At 42.5% G+C, this 21,193-nt stretch overlaps 1 protein-coding gene across 1 annotated transcript in view; it reads right to left on the bottom strand.

Annotated features, from left to right (window-relative positions):
- The window catches only part of LOC108919963 (connector enhancer of kinase suppressor of ras 2-like), an 80,806-nt gene that overhangs the window by 38,761 nt on the left and 20,852 nt on the right, over positions 1-21,193 (bottom strand). The window contains exons 3-8 of the mRNA XM_018728394.2: positions 13,494-13,696; positions 13,108-13,195; positions 11,156-11,197; positions 8,104-8,223; positions 7,464-7,523; positions 2,563-2,631 (exon numbers count right to left, since the gene is read on the bottom strand). Of these exons, the coding sequence (XP_018583910.1) occupies positions 2,563-2,631; positions 7,464-7,523; positions 8,104-8,223; positions 11,156-11,197; positions 13,108-13,195; positions 13,494-13,696 (582 nt within the window). The remainder of the gene's footprint in view (positions 1-2,562; positions 2,632-7,463; positions 7,524-8,103; positions 8,224-11,155; positions 11,198-13,107; positions 13,196-13,493; positions 13,697-21,193) is intronic.

Raw genomic sequence — 21,193 nt, 5'->3', positions numbered from 1 at the left:
TGGATGATGTCACTTTATAATCAGCACCTATCAGAGGTGGTCCCTGACTTACAACATATCCAGCTCATGACACATGCTACTTATGACAGCCATTAACCTGGTCATATCATTGTCAAGTCCCAACATGTGGTCCTAATGTTTCACACCGACCACTCCATCTGCTGTACGATAACGTCAACTGGCCATGCTGCCACAAGGAACCATATTTCCTATTGACTCAGCGAATGATATCAGTGGTAGCATTTTATCTACAGAATATTTAGTTTTTAAAAAAAAAAAAAAAAAAAAAGACTAGCAAGTGAAACCATGAGTATTCTGGTGTTGCAGAAAAGAAAAAGAAGACAGATGTACAAATTAAAGTGGAAGTAGTGCAGCATGAAAATGTAGCTAGAATACTGTACTCTGTTGTATTTATATTATTATTCAGACTTATTGCTTTAACCTGAATAATTTGTGAAATTAGTGAGAAATTATAACAAAGTCCTATTATAGATCATAGTGTTTGTACATGTTAAGTGTTTATATATCCTTAATTTATATAACACATATAGGGGGTTTGTGACTTATGACGAAATCGACTTACAATTGGATTTTAAGTCAGGAACCATCTGTATCTCATTCTAGAAATGACTGATACAAATCAATATGCTGGTATATTTTATAAAAAGACCGTTATTTGTTTCAGTAACTGCCTCTGAGTTACATAGGGCAGTTGTGGTTACTTAATCTCACAGTTGCCAGCAATAATGGCAGCAGTTGTGTTTCAAGCAGCGTTGTTCGGGGGGTGACATAATAGGATAATGCATCCCTTCTGCAGAGATCAAAGAAGCAGTCCAGTGTTTAGTGCAAGGGAGTTATTTCTCTGTTGGGCTAATAGAAGGTTTGGAGCCACAGCAGCAGTCTGAGATTGCAGGTTTGGTCCCCCATGCAGGTGAAGGCATGGGAAATTAGAGATGTCAATCAATTCCACTGTAGACACAGAGACACTCTCCTTCTGCTTCTCCCTTTCTCATCCTCGCAACCATGAGGCCGAGACGGGCAGCTGTTTTGGTGGCATTTGTGTCTCCATCATTTTCTCATCGCCGGGTTTCTACCACACACAGCTATCATACGTCAGCAATGAGGCAGAGTGCAGTGGTAGTGGTGCCCTTCTCACCAACTGTCACAGAACAGTTAATGACAAATCTGATGTTTTATCTCCCTTTATTTCAAGAGGGAACATATTTTTAAATGTAACTGGCATCTCAAATAGCTAAAACACAAGACATATTTCAGCATATAAAAATTCTTCAGATTCACTTTTTTCAGTCAAAACATAGGAATGGACTCAATGGACTTTCAGTGACAATATCACGTCAGACCCTGGTTCCGCCATCATGTCATTTGTGGTTCAACTTAAATCCCTAATGATTTCCACATCCTCCACCACTTAGACATCACCATCTAGTAAAGCTTAAAGCTGTGGCTCACCAGTGATCGTCCCAGATAGTCCGAGATGATGGGGGTCTAATGTGCCGAATACTCTGACAAAAAAGGGTCTTCACCACCATTGACGCGTGTACCGATCATAAATAACTAGAATGTGATAATATACAAAAAACTTAATTTCCAGGACATCACACTGATAAGACACACTCAACAGCCCTGGTTTCTTCTTGCCTGTAACTTAGTCCCCTGTTACCGACATTAGCCCATAGATTTCCGCTGCCAAGGGCGTGTGTTGTTGCCATGAGACTGGTTCGCCGTTCCACATTCAGTGTGTTAAAATGCAAAGTGCAACAGCGCCTGCAGCAACACCCTGCAGACTACTTCACAGAGGCAACACATATCTTCTTTCCCAGCATAAACTGGATGTATGGACATGACAATTGACCCTGGGGCAATGTGAGAGTACTTCGTGGTATGGGTTTATGAAAAGGTCCCCATCCATTATATAACAGAGTTGGGAAAATTAAGAGAGTTTCTAGTGTCTAAACTGAACCCTCATTCCCCACGTGAGAACATGTAGAAATGACCTGTCAACAATGTACAGCATGCAATAGCACCTTCTACAGTCATCAGTTTTTCCAGTGTCTTAACAATGCATGACATCTTAGACAGCCAAAAATTGAATGCATTGTGTATTTATAAAGGTGATTACTAACTTTCCTTAGAACCAGTGATGAAATATAACTAAGTAATTGTTAAGACCCCATCAAATCAGAGAAGTCAGAATGAAAGTCAAAGACATCATTCGGTCTTATTACCATTAACCTTGCCAAAGGCAAAGAGTAACCAAGCAGAAGAATCAAGCTCCACTGATGCTGTAGCAAAATGATAATGCTTTTATGGTATTATCAAATATTAGGGAGAACATTATATGTGAACCACTGTATGTCAGTTGTTTCAACTTTACCATTTTCAGACAATATGGCAGCTACAGTTCAATGGAATTACTGAATTTTTGTTAGATTTCAAATTGTTTTGAAAGCACTTGCTGTGCTGCCATGAGGTATAAACGGATCTGCATGGATTCAGGGTCCTGTGGGCTGCAGAGAAAGTGAGGCAGAGCACTACACTCACCACAGTTTGGTGGTTGACCTGGATGACCTCGTCACCAGCATGGATCTTCTTGCACTGGTCAGCAGGAGACTACATTGCAAGAGAAGAAGAGAAGAATTAAATCAGGGGACCTCATCGGGATTGTGGATGGCCACAATAGTGCAAGCTAAATACATTAACATTGGAACTATGCAGGGTGGGATTTTCTGCAGATTTCCCTCATGGCCTCCCTCAGATGGCCAATAAACTGAGAAGAATTGTCAGGCTACCCATAGGCTCATTTCTTTCTGCCAATCTGTGACTTGAGCACCACCAAGACACCAGTCATAAACCTTATTGAAGAATGTCATCTCTACTCAGAAACTACTCACTGTTTGATAGCAGTAAGTATGAAAAGGCCTCGATCAATACAACTTGGCCCTGAGTACAGCACTCAGCTGCACAGTGCAAGACACACCACTGCTTTGGATGCAGATGGTCAATTGTCTAAGATGTTCTTTTCATTAAAAAAAAATCCTTAAGGTCATGACTGATAATCTGAAGGAGCTGTGGAGTCAACTGCTACAAACTTAAAGAAGAGCTGGCAGGGTACATTGGTGTGACACGGCTCAGGTCTATGCTCCGGCAGTTTGCCTGAATGTTGTGGCCCAGGCTACCGCTACCGGCTTTCCTGAAAGTATCACCGCCAAGTCCAATGACATTGAATATGCAGAGTGACTGCAAATGAACACGGTCGAAAACGCTGCCCCAAAATGGCCAGCCTTCTTGGTTAATGTTTGCTTTTACTTCACAACAGGCTTGTGGGAATAAAATAGAAGCAGGATCAGGAAACACAACCACTCACCCTTACACATACACATCCAATACCTCTCCACAGACACAAAAACATTCTCATTCTGCTTTGAAAGTTCACTAATTAAAAGAAGCTCAGCTATCGATGCCATCTGCAAACACGCAGCCCTCCTCTTCTGTCTCTACAATTTTCCTTGCTGTTCCCACCAAGTATTAAACACAGTCACTAATTATGGGCTCCCGTTTTGCCACACTAATTGGACGCTTACCCCAAAGACAAAATGACAAGGAAGTTTCCCGCCGCGCTTTTGGAAACTCACGCAGGAGAGACGTATGAAGCCCAAGGTAAAGCCAAGGCCACTGTTTGGAACGCTAGCCAAGGTGACTCAACTTTTGTGCAGTGGATGAGTTGAAGCAGCTGGTCATGGACAGAAGACACACCAAGTGACCTTCAGCATCACTTGCAAGTCCTGGGAGGTTCTGCTTTACAGTTTCCTCCAAACAAACATCCCAGACAATATTTAATAGTGCAGCAATGACTGAAGTGTTGCCACAGTGATGGGTGTTGTATTACCTTAGATTTTGGTGTTAAGATGGTTAATGGCATCTTAGTTGGCATCATCCTGCTGATGATGATGACCTTTGTGAACAGTATTGAAGGTAAAATGTAGTAGCTTTTGACACTGTCATTAGGTTGAATCAATCTTCAAACCCTCTGATATCATTCCATTATATAATTTATTTTTAAAAGCTTTCTCTATTGGTGTTGGGGTGACTCCAGTAGCACTTTAGCATCATAACAAAATAGTTGACTATCCAGATAGGATGTACTGCAGATATTCAAACATCATCCAAGTCTCCAAGGTTACAGTAGGGTTTCATAGCAACAGGAGTCAGTGCATCCTACAGCAGTCAGAATCTGAAACACAAGGATGATGAGAGTGAGGTTCCTACTGCTAGTTAGGACACCAGAGACACCATGACATAGGTGTAAGAGAAAGCTTCTAGAGACAGAAGTGTCACACAGGAGACACATCCTGTTGCTGTAAATTATATTTGAATTATGCAAGATAAGTCAGAAGAAGCAGAACACTATCAGGAGTCAGCACATCACAACCAATGACAGAAGTGATGGTCAATATAGTTATCAAGGCTGACAATATAACATTTTGCCCACATTTCTTCATTCAGCTGACACTTGCTCCAGAGCAGCTTAGAGTGTTAAGGTACCTAAATTTTTTTTTTTTTTTTTTTTAAAAAAAAAAAAAAAAAAAAAAAAACCTCTGGCCAATTTTTCCCCCTACCTGAGCAAGTTAGGGTAAGTACCTTATTGGTATTACAGCAGAAGGCAAGGTCTGAACCTGGACCCTTTGCATACAAGATGGCAGCATTAACCATTACATTACCTGTGTCCCTCACTTTGCCACCAGCTTTTCTGCTCATCAGAGCAACATTAAAACAAAACCACATGTGAGTACTGTGCAGATGTATCCATGCAAGTTATTTTGAAATGTTACTGAAAGGAATAGTAGAGGGGTTAGAGTCCCCACCTTGTAACTGGGGGCACTGGGTTTGAATCCTCACTTCTAAAATAAAAACAATTTTTTCAGTGACTTTCCACAGGGTTTCTTACAGACCTTTACCCATCCCTGCAATTTGGCAAGAGCTGTGTGCACCCTCATACTCCAACACAACCTCCAGTCCCGACCCCCCACTCCCTTCTCATGACACCGCCTTACCCACCTCACAAAAGGGCCCAAAATCTAGAATCTGCTGGTTCTCAGTCTTGTCCTCGATGTGGCAGAATGAGTCCCCTCCATCCCTCAGAACTGCTGAAACCCTTCCAGCATTCAGGAAGAGCCATAAAACTCATCTCTTTTGGACCCATTTTCCTTTTGAGCATCTGGCCTTTGCAAGTAAGACCTTCATCACCTGTTACTTTTTATTTTCCTATTTGTATGTCACCTCCCTAAGTAGGTGCTGGAAAAAGTGTGCAAGAAAAACGTCACTTTTAAAGAAGCTGAGCTTCAGTCTCATGTGTCTGTCTAAACCCTCTGTCTCTTGTGAAGTGCACTTTTGTTTACTCTTAGCTGTGCATTGTTTAGGAGAAATGCATCTGCCAACTGAAAAATATAAATGAAAGAAACTAGTCACTCAGTTCAGACTGCCCCAGGGCAACACGATGACGTAATGGAATGCAACAATTAACCCCCTAGACTTTGTCATTCTGCAGTTAATTTTTTAGTGAAAATGTGGGCCTCTAAACAATCCGTATTTAACATCTACTTCTTGTGAAAAAGCAGAAAACAACCATGGTGGTTACTGTAGGACGCAAGTGTCGAAAAAGGGAACTGTACTGGGATGCTTATTACAGCCCTTAATAGGGCACTGCAGGGAACCACACTGTGCAACTCACTAGCTTGTGTATGGTGATTTATTCTCAGGTGACAATTTGTACCCTCAACCATACTGAGGCAACAGAACCCTAAGCAAGCCATGCCACTGCACAAGCCATCTATGGATGCATAAAGTCTGGAGATCATTCACAGTCCCACTGTTCCTTTTTAACTGCTGAACACAGCCCATGTAAGCAATGCATGTTCAAAGTGGAACGTACACTGTACACATACTGTATATGCAACAAATAGGTGTATTCCATGCAAAGCTGATGTATTCCATTTACTGTATAGCGCAGCTTGTTTCACGGAATATTTTACCCACAAGGATGCAACATTTCAAAGATGTGGGCTGGCAATGCATTATACCACGTTTATACAATATTATAAAGGTGGCAAAGCTTTAATTTTCTAATAAAATTTTTATTGTGAGGCAACGTTTATAATTACTTTTTCTTTTTTCAAAAAATGTAGTTCATCATTCAATTTTAGCTGCAAAACCTGGCGCCCCAAATATCAGGCCGTCTTGGGCGATTACCTAGGCGCAGGGAAACAGCTATGTCAGGTGTGGAGTGGCCATTGGCTCCAGCATTCGGGGAAATACAGGGACACTGCTCACGTCCACATCCTATGACTGAAAGGCTAAAAGAGGCAGCAGTGGAGCACTGTGACTGCGGTCAATCCGGCCAACTGTCACAGAGCAACGTCCACATATTCATTAATGCTGGATTAAGAGATTCTTGATGGAGTGCTGGGAGAAAGAGGTGGCTTCACAGGTGGGGGCTTTAACACAGCTTGGATGGAATACTGGTCCAGGCAGGGTGTATACACACAGTACAACCATACAAGACACACACGTCATAAAATTCACAAACTAAGCCTTTTTCATTTAGTCAGCACTTTTCTCCAAAGTGATCTACAAAGTTAAGCTTCTTGCAGTGATTATCTACTTATACAGCCGGGAGACTTTTTTGACCATAACAATTCAGAGTAATACCTCGGTCAGTGCTGGAGGCGGGATTTGAAACTGGAACCTCTGAATCCAAAGACAGCAGCACTTATCACTGTGCTACTTGCTGCCCACACTAAAACCATAAAAACCCACATAATGCAATACACCCCCACATACACACTCCAACCTGCCCACCCCCTCACACACACACGCAAATCTAGACACTCGCAGCACACATGCCAAAATGATACAAATTACCACGATACACATGCGCACATCATCCTACCCACCGACACAGAAACCAAAACTACACTAAACCCACACAACACACACCAATCTTCCCACCAAGTCACCCACTACAACCACACTAACCCACACATTTAGACAAGCACGCCTCCATTGCACACTAACAGCAAAACACACACACACACACACACACACACACGCTTCCAGATGATGCATTGTACAGAGAGTCACACAGAGTAGAGTGTGTTTGAAAGCATCCCTACAAACAACAGTAGTACATACAGTCTCCTTGGGCCTTAGGGCAGGGAGGCAGCCACACTACCCACAGAGAAACCACACACACTTAATGTTCATCTGGGAAGCCAGTTCACCGTCACATTTCCTTTATGCCTTGGGGTGTCACAGCAGTCACACGCCGCCGCTCTGACGGCAGGCCTCCCATGGGCGCCTTACAGAGCGGCTCTGATCTCTTCTCTGCAAGACTCCACATCCTGAAGCACAGCCACAGACAGCAGGGGGCAGACCCGAGCACTTACGTTCTCCGTCGTGCCAGTGATAACATGGAGACCATCGTAGGTGGACTTGATGTACATCCCCTGGGGCGGGTGGTGCAGGTGGTGGTGATTTATAGGGTGTGGGGCAGAGGGGGTGTATGAAAAACAGGAAGAAAGTGGAGTAAAAAAATATTTGCAAACATCTGAGTGCACTTGTCAGTGTTAACGATGTTCATCAATTAAAAGGCTAAGCATGCATAATGACACTTGAGCTCCAATTAAAAGGATTTTATTTATGCTAGGAATGGCATACTTTGCTTATGACTACAACTAAATCTGTGTCAGACTGACAGCAGAATTTTTTTACAAAAAGAACAAGAACACAAAAGCATTCAAAGATCAGAACAATTGCACTGTTCTGGCTTGCAGATTTTTTTAAATGATTTAATATGCAGAACTGTTGGATTTATCTGGAGTATTTTTATGCGTGCAGGATTCCCTTCAAGTGTTGAAGGCGACACAAGAGTTCAAAACCCCAGTGGAACGAAGTTTTGTAACAAATCTAGCGCACCCATGCAGTCCTTCTGGAAAGTTCTTTACGCACTACAAGACAAATCCTCTGCTCAGAGTGTGTGTTTGAGAGGTCCCATCTGGTCCAGTGAGGTGCAAACTGGGAACTCACCAGACCCTCTGTAGGCATGATGTTGGTCAGATGCACCATCTCCAAGTGGGCAGACTGTGACACCAGAGAGTCCGAGGATAGAGAGATGATGTGGTCACAGATTCCAGACAATGTTTTACACTGTGGAAAGGTGAAAGGATAAGCAGACATTTATTATTACTCTTACGATTATTATTTAGATGACGACTTTCCCAAAAGGCAAATCACAAGGTTAGGTTTGTATGCTAAGTTACTTCCAGTGAGTCTCCCATTTCTACAACTAGGTGGAGGGGTGGGAGTTCACCATGGGGGGGGGTGTCCTGTGCATGACAAAAGAATAGCGGGAGACAATCGGGACAAGTACTGACCTGTTCATCTTCTTGCCTGCTCTCATATCAATCTGACTCTATCGATTGAATGCAATGCAGCTGCTTCATGTTCTCGCTCGATTGCGACTGGTTCATCACCATAAGTCCAAAAATTGCATTTCTGCTGAACATCTGCAGCGTAATCTTAAAGTTAGCAATTTACCAGTTTTTACCAATTTCACAAGCAAAATAAACTTGCTTATTATGTGGGAAAGGGACCACTGTAATGTTGGGATGAAATATGCAGAGAAGCGTAACTGACCTTTCCTGTGTGCCCAGTCACCTTTAATGATATTTATAATCAGTTCAAATATGTGTACTGAATTACAAGAATACCATAAACAGCCAAAGAAGATCAGTTTGCAATTCGGCTTAGCGCAATACCCTGGTCAAGGCAACGTGTTTACAAAATGCTCCGTAGGTTTTAAGAAGTATAGCAAATATTAACAAGAGATCACCCATAAAACCGCATCAGGCCTAACCACTGATCGGATTAACTGCTCTTGTGGCATTCAGGGGGTCTCAGTGTGAATCACTTCCTGAGAATGACACCGAGTTACTGGGATTGAATCCCAGAGAGGTTTAAAAATCACCGTTCCGGGTCCGTGTGTTTTTACATGTCACCAGGGCAAGGACGAAAAAGAAAAACAAGCTTGCATTAGATTATCCCCCAATCTGCCCCTATTTTTAATTAGTAGTTACAGGATTAGGCCTATTCATCACACAAGGCAAGAGCGCGCTCTTCGGAGAGGGGCTGCACTGCGATTCGACTGATTAATGGGGCAGCCGCGAAGGGCTCTGGGGAAGCAGCCGGTCAGCAATGTGCACGCACAAACCCATCTCCTCGAAACCAGAAGGCAGACTTGACACTGACTTTGCAGATTTGTTTTGTAGAGAAACACAAAATGCGTCCCTAACATATTGTGACCCGTGATGCTGGGAAGAGACAGTTTAATGCATGATGAATGAAGGCAGAGGTCAGGACTTGGCATAAAAGGAAAAAGAGCAAACAGTGATTTTTTTCTAATTTACTTTAAACCACATATTGTTTGCTAATTAAAAAATAAAAAAAGAACATTTAGTGTAGAAAGGAGCATAAACCTATAAGCCAATGACACTCTCTCTCTCTCTCTCTCTCTCTCTCTCTCTCTCTCTCGTTTGCTCCCTCGCTCCCTCGCTCCCTCATCACATTGCTTTAGGCAGGGATCCCTAGTGGGGCAGGGAAGAAGCAAAGAGGATTTACATTATTGAACACTGACTTCCAACCAAGGGGCTTTAACAAAAAAAAAAAAAAAAAAAAGCATTTTAAAGGAACATGCATGTGTGCTCTTATAAACGTCCCATCTTCTTACTGTGTGCAGTCAAGCTTCGCATACACGTACATGTTTGGGTCTGCAGTTGCGTTTGCAGGTGTCCACAAGAAGGCAGAGTAGTGTCAAAGACATCGTAAAGAAGTACACACAAGTCAAGGCTTGCAAGCAACAGGGGGCATGGTGGTTGAGGCTCATAACCAAAGGCTATGGATGTGAGTCCTGAGATGGATTTTTTCTGAGCAAAGTAGAATGCCTCTGTACTCACAAACCACACCATAACTGTGTAAAAAGGTAAAAGCAGATCTGCAAATACGTAAGCTGTTTTAGATGAAAGTCCCCGTTTAGCAGATAAATAAGGCAGTGTGGTGTCTCTGAAAAGGTCGCCGTGGTGACGAGGCTGTTAAGGGATGGCCGAATCCGTGCACTGTGACAGTGCTGCAGACCAGGGAAACACTTTAAATGGGTCAAGCTTCAGCTGGTCTTTCCCAGAAGTGTGAGGTGGAAGATCTGGTGGAGTCCATGAAGGAAAGCATACACACATGCATACACACTCCCTGACATGTATAAACTTGCTCACTGACAGTGAAGGAACATGAAACACACACTGACTCCATCAACAAAGGGAAAACCTCATCTCATCGCCACTCTTCTATATAAAATAAGCAGAGATTAACACTCCATAAAAGGCACATGTGCATAAGATTTCTGACGCATCAAGGCAAGAAGAACAAGCCAACCAAAACAGACATAAAGCTCTGCGACAGAGCACGCAAGCTCTATGCATAAGTTCCAGTCAGGAATCTGAGCACTCCATCTTGAAACAAGACTGGTCCAGTACCTATTTTTTGGTCCGGACATCTGACAAGTGCAAGATGGTCTTTTGGACCAATAAGTCATAATGCGCACTCCCGTATTTCAGTCCAGCTGTCTATGTGGTCCCCCTCTGTCCAGCATGGAGGTGGTAGTGTGATGGTATGGGGCTGCTTTGATGGTCACACAGCAGGTGATCTTTAGCAAGTCCATGACAATCTCAATCAGTGCTGCTATCCCAGAATACAGTACTTCAGAGGCACACCGTTCCATCATAGTTCTAGGTAACTGGGGTGTTCTTCATTCTTCAGCAAGATACTGACCTGGCTCACCCTTTAATATGTTAAATTTGATCTAATAATATTAGACGATATTTTTTCTCTCAACTGCCAGTTGTATTCAATAGGTGTAAACAGCAAGTCATTCATGTAGTTATATGAACAATGAAATATTTATTACTCGTGACACATGTACAGTACATGTAAACATGTGGAAGCTGCTTTTGGGACCGGGATTTGAACATTTTCCAAAAATAAATGGGAAGGGGAGGGGGCTGGGGAACAAGCTGACAGAAGAACTCACCACATGGAGGATTTTGTTCTCCGTCTCATACACGGTGCAGTCCTACAAGAGAACACAGGCAGCTGAGAACCGCACAGGCAGACGTGTCAAAGCCATTCTCCTGAGCCCTCAGGAAGACTGCAAAGATTGTCGAAGTCCCAAGAGCTGAGCTGAGATCAGTGCTCAAGTTCCAAACTGTTGGCATCCCACACACAGTTCCATAAGACCTACAGTTTAGGTTATTTCACATTCTAAACAGAACATGCCATAAAAGACCAGTATCAATGGAGTGAGAATGTAAGAACAATGTGTTGTAAATGCCTGAACTTTCTAGAAAGCTCCTTACTGCACATTTATTCTTCAAGAATCATGACTCTGCAGCTTTCAGCAGTATACTTCAGCAGCTTATAAACATAATGCCAGTAGATATGCATTTATCATGTAAGATGCCAGAGTGGGTCTTCTCTGTCTGTAAGCCCTGTGAACATGTGATGCAGATCATAACCGTTGAGCGCTCTCCATGTTTTCATGATGACGATACCAGTCAGCAGTTTGTATGTGCTGCAAAATGAGTAAAATGTCAAGCAGCTGACAATCGCCTAATAAAGCATGAGCACGTCATTGCTAGGAAATAGCGTTTCAAAGCAAAATGTGACTCGCAGCACTGCTTCGCCCCTTCTGAATTATTTATAACATAAATCTTACAGAAAGGAAGGTGCAACAATAGTCTGCAAAAGCTCAAGGTCCTGGGGAAAGGTAAGACACATTTGACTTGGACGAAGAAGTCCTAGTAAAATGCTGAACCAGGACAGTTATCAAGCATTCAGCTCCATCCAAACCTCACTGGGCCCCAGTAGGCCTTAGGAGGCCATGATGTGAGGGTCCCTATGCGGGGTAGAAGGAGAGCTCTGAGTGGAAACTGTCTCCCACAGTTTCTCTTAACCTCCTTCAGCATAATGACATGGGAAGTGCCTTAGAGGGGTGTTCAGGTGAACAAGCACAAAGTCTTCCCATAAAGTCACATACAGGTGAATGATTATCAACGGGAGGAGTGGTCAAACTGGTCTAACCATACAGCTCATTCCAATATTACAGATACAAAAAACAAGGATGGAAGGAAATTCAAACTGAACGAAATCTGAAATGCTGGTAATGTAGTGGTTAGAACTGCTGCCGTTGGATCCATAGATTGCGGGTTCACTCCCCACCTCTGGCTGTAGTACCCCTGAGCAAGGTACTTACTCCAATAGAATTACCCAGCTGTATAAATGGGTAAATAATCGATAGCTTGTAATAATTGTTACCTTAACATTGTAAGTTGCTTTTGAGAAAAGTATCTGCTAAATATAGGACAGCCTTTAATGTTCATATCTATGGATGAGAACCTAACTTTCACACTATGATTCACATCTGTGGATGAGAGCCTATGCCCAGGTAGGTGAGTTGCTAAGACTATAATATGACCAGTCAATGAGCCCCCTCTTCTCACACACCCATTTTCATTCCAATCCCGTTTGGCACTGTGCTGGGAAGTTGGCCTTTCACGCCAGCAGGCCTGCGGTGGCTGGGCTATCTCCCAGGCACCAGCCGGTCCTGGTTCCGACAGACGGTCTGCATGGTCCCCCACAGGGGGGTAAAAGACCTGGGCACACAGCTACTGTGTCTGCTGGAGCACGAAGCTGCACATTTCCTCGCCCCAAGGAAAGCTCTCCCTCCCCAAGGATGCTGGGAAACCAGGACAGGCCGAGAACCGGGCATGAGCTCAAGGATCTGTTTGTTAAAACTGCCAAACAGGACCCCTCAAGAGTGGGATTTTTGCCTCCCAGTTTTTATCCACAAAAGATATATTCATGTAAAGCTGCATGTGTGTTCATACCCATCTACTGCGTGTTAGTCAAGCTGCGTGTTTATAGCTTGCACTGACAACGTCCATCAAGAATGGAGACGAAAACTCCTCCAGCATGGTAACGTACCTGTTGTACTATGGTGGTTAACTCCAGGCAAAGTTGAACAATGTTGTTCTTTAGGAGAGAGTACTCAGTTACGCTGACAAAGGGTGACCTTGTAGGAGGGGGAAAAAAAAAAATTATGATTGTACATGTATAATTTGGCTCTTTGGATTTTATTGCAGTGATTTTATGAAGTAATTGCATAATTTAATAATCTATATGTAGGCAGTTGGGGTTTTCTTACAGTTTACAGACATTAACTACTTTACTCAGACAACTGGGCACCATCTTGAATAGGGACCTTCAACATGTTAGCCAAATGTACTGAAGTTCTATGTGAGCTGCATCATTCAGTATAGTATGCACATAAACAAGCAGGTCATTGGACAAGCAGATTGTTTGATGCTCACCTGTCTAGCCAGGCCAGGAGGTTCTTGGCTGCTCCAATGAGATCCACCACTGAGGTGAGAAAGTCATTAGGCAGGCGCCGAGAGGCTCGTCCGTCATAATGGCCACCGCGCCGCCGGCCCGTGATGAAGTTCTGTAAGTTCTTGGCGGAAGCATTCAGTTTGTGGGATAACGTCCGCAAGTTCTCCGTCTCCAACCCATAGTTCTGAAACGGGAGCCAAGTGGACTCAGCTGTTTCCTGCTTGTGAATTTATTTACCAAATTACATTAATGCAAACCAGCATCACATTTCTGGTGGTTGCCCACTGGCATGATTGAAAAAACGCTGATGCTTTTCTTATTGTACCTGGCAGTAGCACACATGGGTGTCACTAAGAGAAAAGAAGGGCATCATCACTACAGATATTTGATACTCTGGTTGACCCTTGCTGGCACTCAATAGATTAGTTTACTACCAGTTGACAAAGCCAGCCTTTAGCCTCCAGAAGGTCTTTTGTAATGGTTCAGTGTTGTCCCATATGTGCTGTTTTGCATTGAAGAAAGACTGATATAATCCATATAGTGCAAAAGTAGGCTAATACTGTAGCACAGAAGCACAGCAATAGCACAGCAATGGCGAGCAGTAGTTACAATCACATCCATCACTTGATCTAGCATTTACATTTAAGCATTTGGCTAATGCTTTTCTCCAAAAATGACTTTCAATGATTTTCCCACTTATGCAGCTTGGCAATTTTAGTGCAACGATTTTTAAGGTAAGCACCTTGCTCAAGAGTACTACAGCAGGAGGTGGGATTCAAATCTGTGTCCTTCAAGCACAAAGCACCAACTCTACCTACTACACTATCTGCTGACAACTTTAGATGTATTAAAACTTTTCTTTTCGGTAAGCTTTTCAAATGCATACTAATGAGTTTAATGAGCTACCCTTTATGAGCTCTCAGGAGGCGGAGTCATCGAATAGGGTGGGGCTTGATGGACAGCTCCCCAGAGTCCACCCATTGCCAATTCAGCCTAATAAAGACCAGCTGCTGGCAATTAGAGGAACAATCAAGCAAGAAGATTAAATGCAGCTTGTCTGTGGATTAGGAGAGGAAAAGCTGGATAGAGGTTTGGGGAGGCTGGCCTGATTTAGAAGGAGAAGTGGACCAATATGTAGGGTTTTTCCCTTGGCTGGAGTTATAAACATTTTTGGTTTTGTTCCTTTTGCCTTTGTTTTTCCGCCCTAAAGAAGCTTCAGTCTCAGTTCAGGTAGTAACTTTTTAATAAAAGCCTAAGGTTTGTTTGATAAATGTGCTGTCCAGAGCTGTAAGCCCACAAGTGGCCTCTACATGAGCTGTAGAAGTGAGACACCCACAGCGTGACTGAGCAGAGGCCCCAGGTCCCTACAGAATAGCAGGTCAACGGAGGTATGAGAAATTGCAGAGCTGATCTTCAGGGGCTGTGCACATAGCTTTCCTGGTTAAAGTGGCTCACATAGCCCCGGGCAACAGTAATGGGGAAGCAGGCCTATCTGAAAGAAGGTTCAAATAGCAAGGTTGATGATAAGTAGTGATCTATCAGGCACTTCAGTACAGGCCCAGGGAGAGCAGTAAACTTATAATTCATCATGCAATAGGACATAAGTCAGGTCTTTACGCTCTACAATAAACTCAAGATATCATATCTAGAATAAAGCAGTTAACTGTGTTGATTAATCATCAAATGATAGAGTTTGTAGAGGAGATAAACAACATGCACGGACATGTTCTGGTCCAACAGCATCTTTCCACCCTGCACTGGACATCAGATGGTGCAGATGTTCAATTCAGGCTGTGGCCTTGCACAATGAGGTTTGAATTTGTAGTAAGGACCCTGCTGTTGTACCTTTAGGAAGGTACTTGCCCCAAATTACCCCAGGAAAATAGTTGCATAAGTGCAAAAAATAAGATGCTCTGGATAAAAGTACAGCCTAATACATGAGGTAGCAGTGATATTAACTTCCAGTGTTAGTAACCACGACTTCTTCCACACGCTTGTCATACCCAGAGAACCGAGACAAGGTCAAGCCGCCTCTCACTTCCCTGCCAGCCCTGCACCTGCTGCGTGTGTGTGCGTGTGCGTGCATGAGTACAACTCTGCAGGACCAATCAAAATCAATTAAATGCTAGACTCTGTAGAGTGGCGTCCTCAAACCTCTCGTTTCTCACCCCTCATGCCTGTGTAGCAGGTTGCTATGGTAACTCAAGGCTGCGCCTTTCTTAATAGCATTCAGTCGTCAGATATTTTCTTCATTCTCTCATCATTTATTGATTTTTTTTTTTCCCCCCCTCTCCGCTCTCCACTTCATTTAAAATACCGAAGCTAAGCCCTTACTGCAAGCACTGCTGAAATTCCGAGCCACCCTTTTTCTGGGCCATAACTATGCATTACATGATCACATTGAACATTTGATGTCGCGCAACCAAATTATCTTTTTTTTTTTTTTTTTTTTTTTTTTTTTTTTTAAAGGGGTAGAGGATTTTAGACGTGGTAAATAAGACGCATGCATGTCATTTACAAAAGCATATTATCGTCCCAGTGGATGGAAAGCTGTTCTCTGTATTTCACTGAAGCTGTTTTAGTTCTTTTCTCCCTGTTGCAGTACAGAGGTACTTGGACTTGCGTCCAAATGGATGCTTCCTACTCACTTAGTATGTTAATTCCTTTGTTGGGGAACCAGAATGGAGAGCAAACATGTGGAGTGTCCAGTTTGATCTGCAGGGAATATCTCTGATCCCACAGTATACCCCATAGAGGTTATGTGGCTGGAAGTTGGGTACGGACTCATGTGATCCAACGCTTTGCTTGAGTATGGTGGCATTTTCTAAGTGCTGTACTCTGTGTATCCATAAATTACTAATAGAACTTACTAAATTTAAAATGTGGTAGAATTTTTCATTGTGACACATTGAGGATTGATCAGGGAGAGGTTGAAAAAGGGAGGGCTATTTTACAAAACAGAAATGCAACAAACTACAGGTTCCACATTTTAATATGTTCGCTCCCAAATTTCACCAAAATAGTTTTAAATTAAATAAGTCTTTTTCAAAATGAGAAGGTTCTTGGTTCTGGCTCCGATGTGGTGGAATGATGTCCCTCTCTCACTCAGAAATGCTGAATCCCTCTCCCCATTCAAAAAGGGTCTCGGTCTGAATCTCTTTCAAATGCATTTCTCTCCAGATCTCCTATCTACACCATCAGTTTGCATTAAATTATATATTTGTTTTTGTCTTCTCTATACATTTTGTACTCTGCTACTTACACTATGCTATTTTTCATGTGGCCTGTTTTTAAAAAAATTGTACCATGATACTCTGGTTTTGGAATAAATGCTTTTGCTTAAACTCTCACAGTCAGGTATTTAAAAAGAAAGCAAGAATTCAATGAAAAAAAACCAGGGACCTGTTGGCAACAAGTCAGCGATCAACTTGTCCATCCAATCGGACCAGTGGGAAAAGCAGGCCTTATAAAAAGTCAAAGGTGCTGCCCCTGCATGCATGGTAGAATACCGAAAAGAATATGAGAATTAGAATATTGAATTATTTGACAAAAATGAGGGCAAATTGTAGAAACAGCTTCCTTTTTTAGATTTAAATTATGCATCTGAGTAAAATTCAAACATTACAGATAAATTTCAGCTAAATGTAAATCACAGTTAGCACCATAAATACACACACACACACACACACACATTTTCAGAACCGCTTGTCCCATACGGGGTCACGGGGAACCGGAGCCTAACCCGGCAACTCAGGGCGTAAGGCTGGAGGGGGAGGGGACACACCCAGGACGGGACGCCAGTCCGTCGCAAGGCACCCCAAGCGGGACTCGAACCCCAGACCCACCGGAGAGCAGGACTGTGGTCCAACCCACTGCGCCACCGCACCCCCGACGCACCATAAATATTTAACTTTAATTCCATTAAGCAAAATGACTGATAGTGTTGAAACGTTAAAGGTTAAACAGTCCCCTGTTATATTTTATGTCCTTTGGCTCTTGACTTTTTACATGGACATATTTATAAATAGAATGTGAATGGCTTTCATTACCATGTATTTCATTGGATTTATAAATCTTGCCAAGGGTAGAGCCTACTTATCGATTTGTTAAACATTTGTCTGACTGACGTGTGAGGCATGTTTAATATTTATTTGTTGTTAAATTGTTATTTTGCTGAGATTTAAAACATAAGATAAATATACATTCCACATATAAATATTTTGTTACCCTTGATTTATTGATTAATTAAAATATTTATTGTGAAATATTTTTTCTAACTCAGATTTAGATTCAGATTCAGGTTAAATATTGACAGAAGATGTAAATCGTGGCAAGATATAAATTAAATCTGTGAAAAAAGTTTGTTTATTTTAATCACATACCTGTGGGAAAGCAAAAATGTGTGAAATCTGGAAAAAATTAATCTGAAAACATCAATGAGCAGCTTCAGAAAGGACACACAATACTCCAGTGGATAAAGTCCATAAAGTCAAATTATAATAGTTTATTTTCATTTATTTTCACCGCTTTAATCAGGAAAATCAGTGGGGAACCAGTTCTCATTTAAAATGATATCCTGGTTGAAATGCATGACTTAATACAACACCAGTAGGAGAATGTACACATAACATTAAATAAATGGCAAACTCAACGTGATCAATCAATTTCAATGACATTTTAGCATGCAATCCCTCTCAACTTTCCACAAGGGTGTCAAAACACATCTCTTTCAGACTCATGTCTCTACGGATCTCCCATCTACTCCATAAATTTGCATTACATTATCTGTCACAGTGTTTTCTCTCAATCCTGTATGCAGTCACTCATATGACATATGCTGCTTAAAGGGTGGAATTACACTAATTGACTGTACTTCTACAATTGTGTTTACTTGTATCACTCCATCTATTGGCACTTTTGTTCACTCTGAGGTTTACGTCATTTTGGAAAAAAAAGTGGTGGCTCAGTGGGTAGTGCTGGTGTCTCAAAGAACCTGGGCTGTCCAGTGGGATTTGGGTTTGATTCCCTGCTCAGTCTGTGATCTTGTGGATTCCATCCAGGTACTCTGGTTTCCTCTCACAATCAAAGTATGTGTTTCAGGTGAATTGGGAACTCTACATTGCTTGTAGTGTGTAATTGTGTCATACTGAATGACCGTAGGGTGTTTAGCGAGGAGTATCTAGCACCCTATGTTAGATGAAGGTGTCATTTAAATACTACACAATAATCATTGTTTGGAGCAAAGTGCCTGTTAAAAGAATAAATGCAGATTAATTAAGTGTGCAATTAAGATGTGGCATTAAAAACAAAGTATTACACATCCAGGAAAACTCACAGGGGAATTTGCAGAAAGTTTTCCAAGTCACTATTAAGCAATTGTGTTGAATACTTATGCAATCAACATCTACAATCGACACTTTTATTACTTAAGGGCATTCGGTCCAAACACTGAAGTGAATCAAGGCTCAAGTGTGTGTTTTTCCTGACTCTTGTTCTCTGAGGGTCCAGTTGCCTTTGAGTGTCCCTGTGATGTACTTCTCTGTCCCTCTCAGCCTCCTCCTTCGCCTTTGTCCCCTCCCCCTGCAGCAGCTGGTCCCAGCGCAGTAATTACTCATGTTGGCCTCCTCGCGTGGGTGATGCAATGCCCCCCCACACACACACCACCCCCCGCCCTGGACAGCACCCTGCAGATCAGTGGGAAACAGGGTACCAGTGTAGCTCTCAAGTCGCCATCCCCGGGACAGACGTTATTTTGTCCATGGGAGGATACACCCCATGGACCCTCGTATTGCACTGTTATTAAATCTTATTATTTATTACTTGTCTTTTTTTTCCCCAGATAAGTTAAACTTGCTGCTGTATTTATTTTCAAAGTGTAAAGACTTAACTGTGGTGCCCTCTTAAAACTCCATGTCCTTAACTGCTTTGCTACCTGGACACTGATGTTGGCTTCTGTGCCTTGTTTCATATAATTTACTAATTTCATTTAGTAGCAGTCAGATATGACTGTTGTCCAGGTATCACTAATGGATCATTTTCAGAAATGCAACCTTGTGAGCAAATGTAGAGACCAGGCAAACCGTGGTATTATTACTTCTGAGGACATATTGTAAAAGTTTCCATTGGACCTGTTAGCATGTTACTGAATTAAACACGTCTGTATTTGGAAGCACTGACAAAGCACCATGTCTAACAAAAGTACCTATTGACTGACTGAGAACATGACATAAACCAAAATATCCTTCATTCATCCATCCATCATCAAGAATTGCTTGGCCAGTAGAGGGTTCTGCTGGGCCAGAGCCTGTCCTAGAAACACAGGGCACAAGGCAGAGTACGCCTTGGATGAGCCAGAAACGCACACATACACACACACTCAGGGGAATTTTGAGTCACCAGTTCACCTGAAACACGTGTTTTTGGACCATGGGAGGAAACCAGAGCACCCGGAGAAAGTCGACACAAGCTTGATGTGAACACACAAACCTGACAAAGACTGAGCTGGATTCTAACCCACATCCACACCCACAATGCAGGAGTTGTGAGGCACAATGGCAAAAACCGAAATATGCAAAGATTATATATATTATATATATGATTCAGTATACATATACATATATAATCTTTGCACTGAATCATAGACCAAACCCAGTATCGGAGCGAAGGGCTCGCCTTCACTTGTCCAGTCACAGCACGTCCTTGATTCGTTCTGATCTGTGTCTCCTAGGGGCTGTCTGTCGCAATGAATCACAGACCACCTAAGTTCACTGCCTTTGATTAGAAGCAGCCCCTGTCCCTGTCCCCATTACCAAGGAGACCCCAATCAGATCAGAGCAGCAAAGGACCCCCAATGAGTGCTTCTGGTATGTTCTCACTGCTTTGCTCCTCTGTCTGAATCAACCTTCCTTCACCACCCTGAGCAGTCCATCCTTTGGTTATCCACATTCAGTCAATATAATCCGTTATAAACATCTCCAGTATTGCTAGGCTCTGCCCTGCAATCCACAGTCTATCAAATCCCTGTCTTTGTAATGAGTACATCACCATCAGGTTCCTACCCCTGCAAACCAGTGTATTTAGTTCCTAATTTTGGATTAGCTATCAGGCTCCACCCCCTGCTGTAGAGTCTATTTAGCTCCACCCTTCATATTAATTCAAGGCAGCAGCAGGCTCCTCCCCTGTTGAACATAGTCCATTTAGCACCACCCTTTGGATTGATTTAGACACCACTAGGCTGCTCCCTCTACTGTATAGTCTATTTGGCTCCTCCCCTTGGATTACATTTAACACATACAATAAGACTCCTCCCCCTGCTGAGCACAATCTATTTAGCTCCTCCCTTTGAATTCACTCTGACACTATTGGACACTGCTAGTCTCCTCCTCCTGCTGTATACGGTGGTTTTGGATTAATTTGGCCCCTACCTCTAATACCCATAGTTATCAAGCCTCCATCCTTACATTTCTAAATATGACATAGAGAACATATCACTGCCTTCACAAACCACCTTTTCTTCCTTGTGAGTCAAATTAGCTCCTGTCTTCCTCTAAATTTCACACTTCTGTCCACCAGTCTGGCGTACCAACAATTCAAAACAATGGTTCTCATTTTTAGCCAGTTTGAGCAACTCAGATATTAGAATATGTGCAACCCAACACATAACATATTATTAGGACATAAT

The sequence above is a fragment of the Scleropages formosus genome, chromosome 14, assembly GCF_900964775.1.
Source record: "Scleropages formosus chromosome 14, fSclFor1.1, whole genome shotgun sequence".
In the NCBI taxonomy this organism is placed as follows: domain Eukaryota; kingdom Metazoa; phylum Chordata; class Actinopteri; order Osteoglossiformes; family Osteoglossidae; genus Scleropages; species Scleropages formosus.
This window is presented reverse-complemented; position numbering and strand designations above follow the sequence as displayed.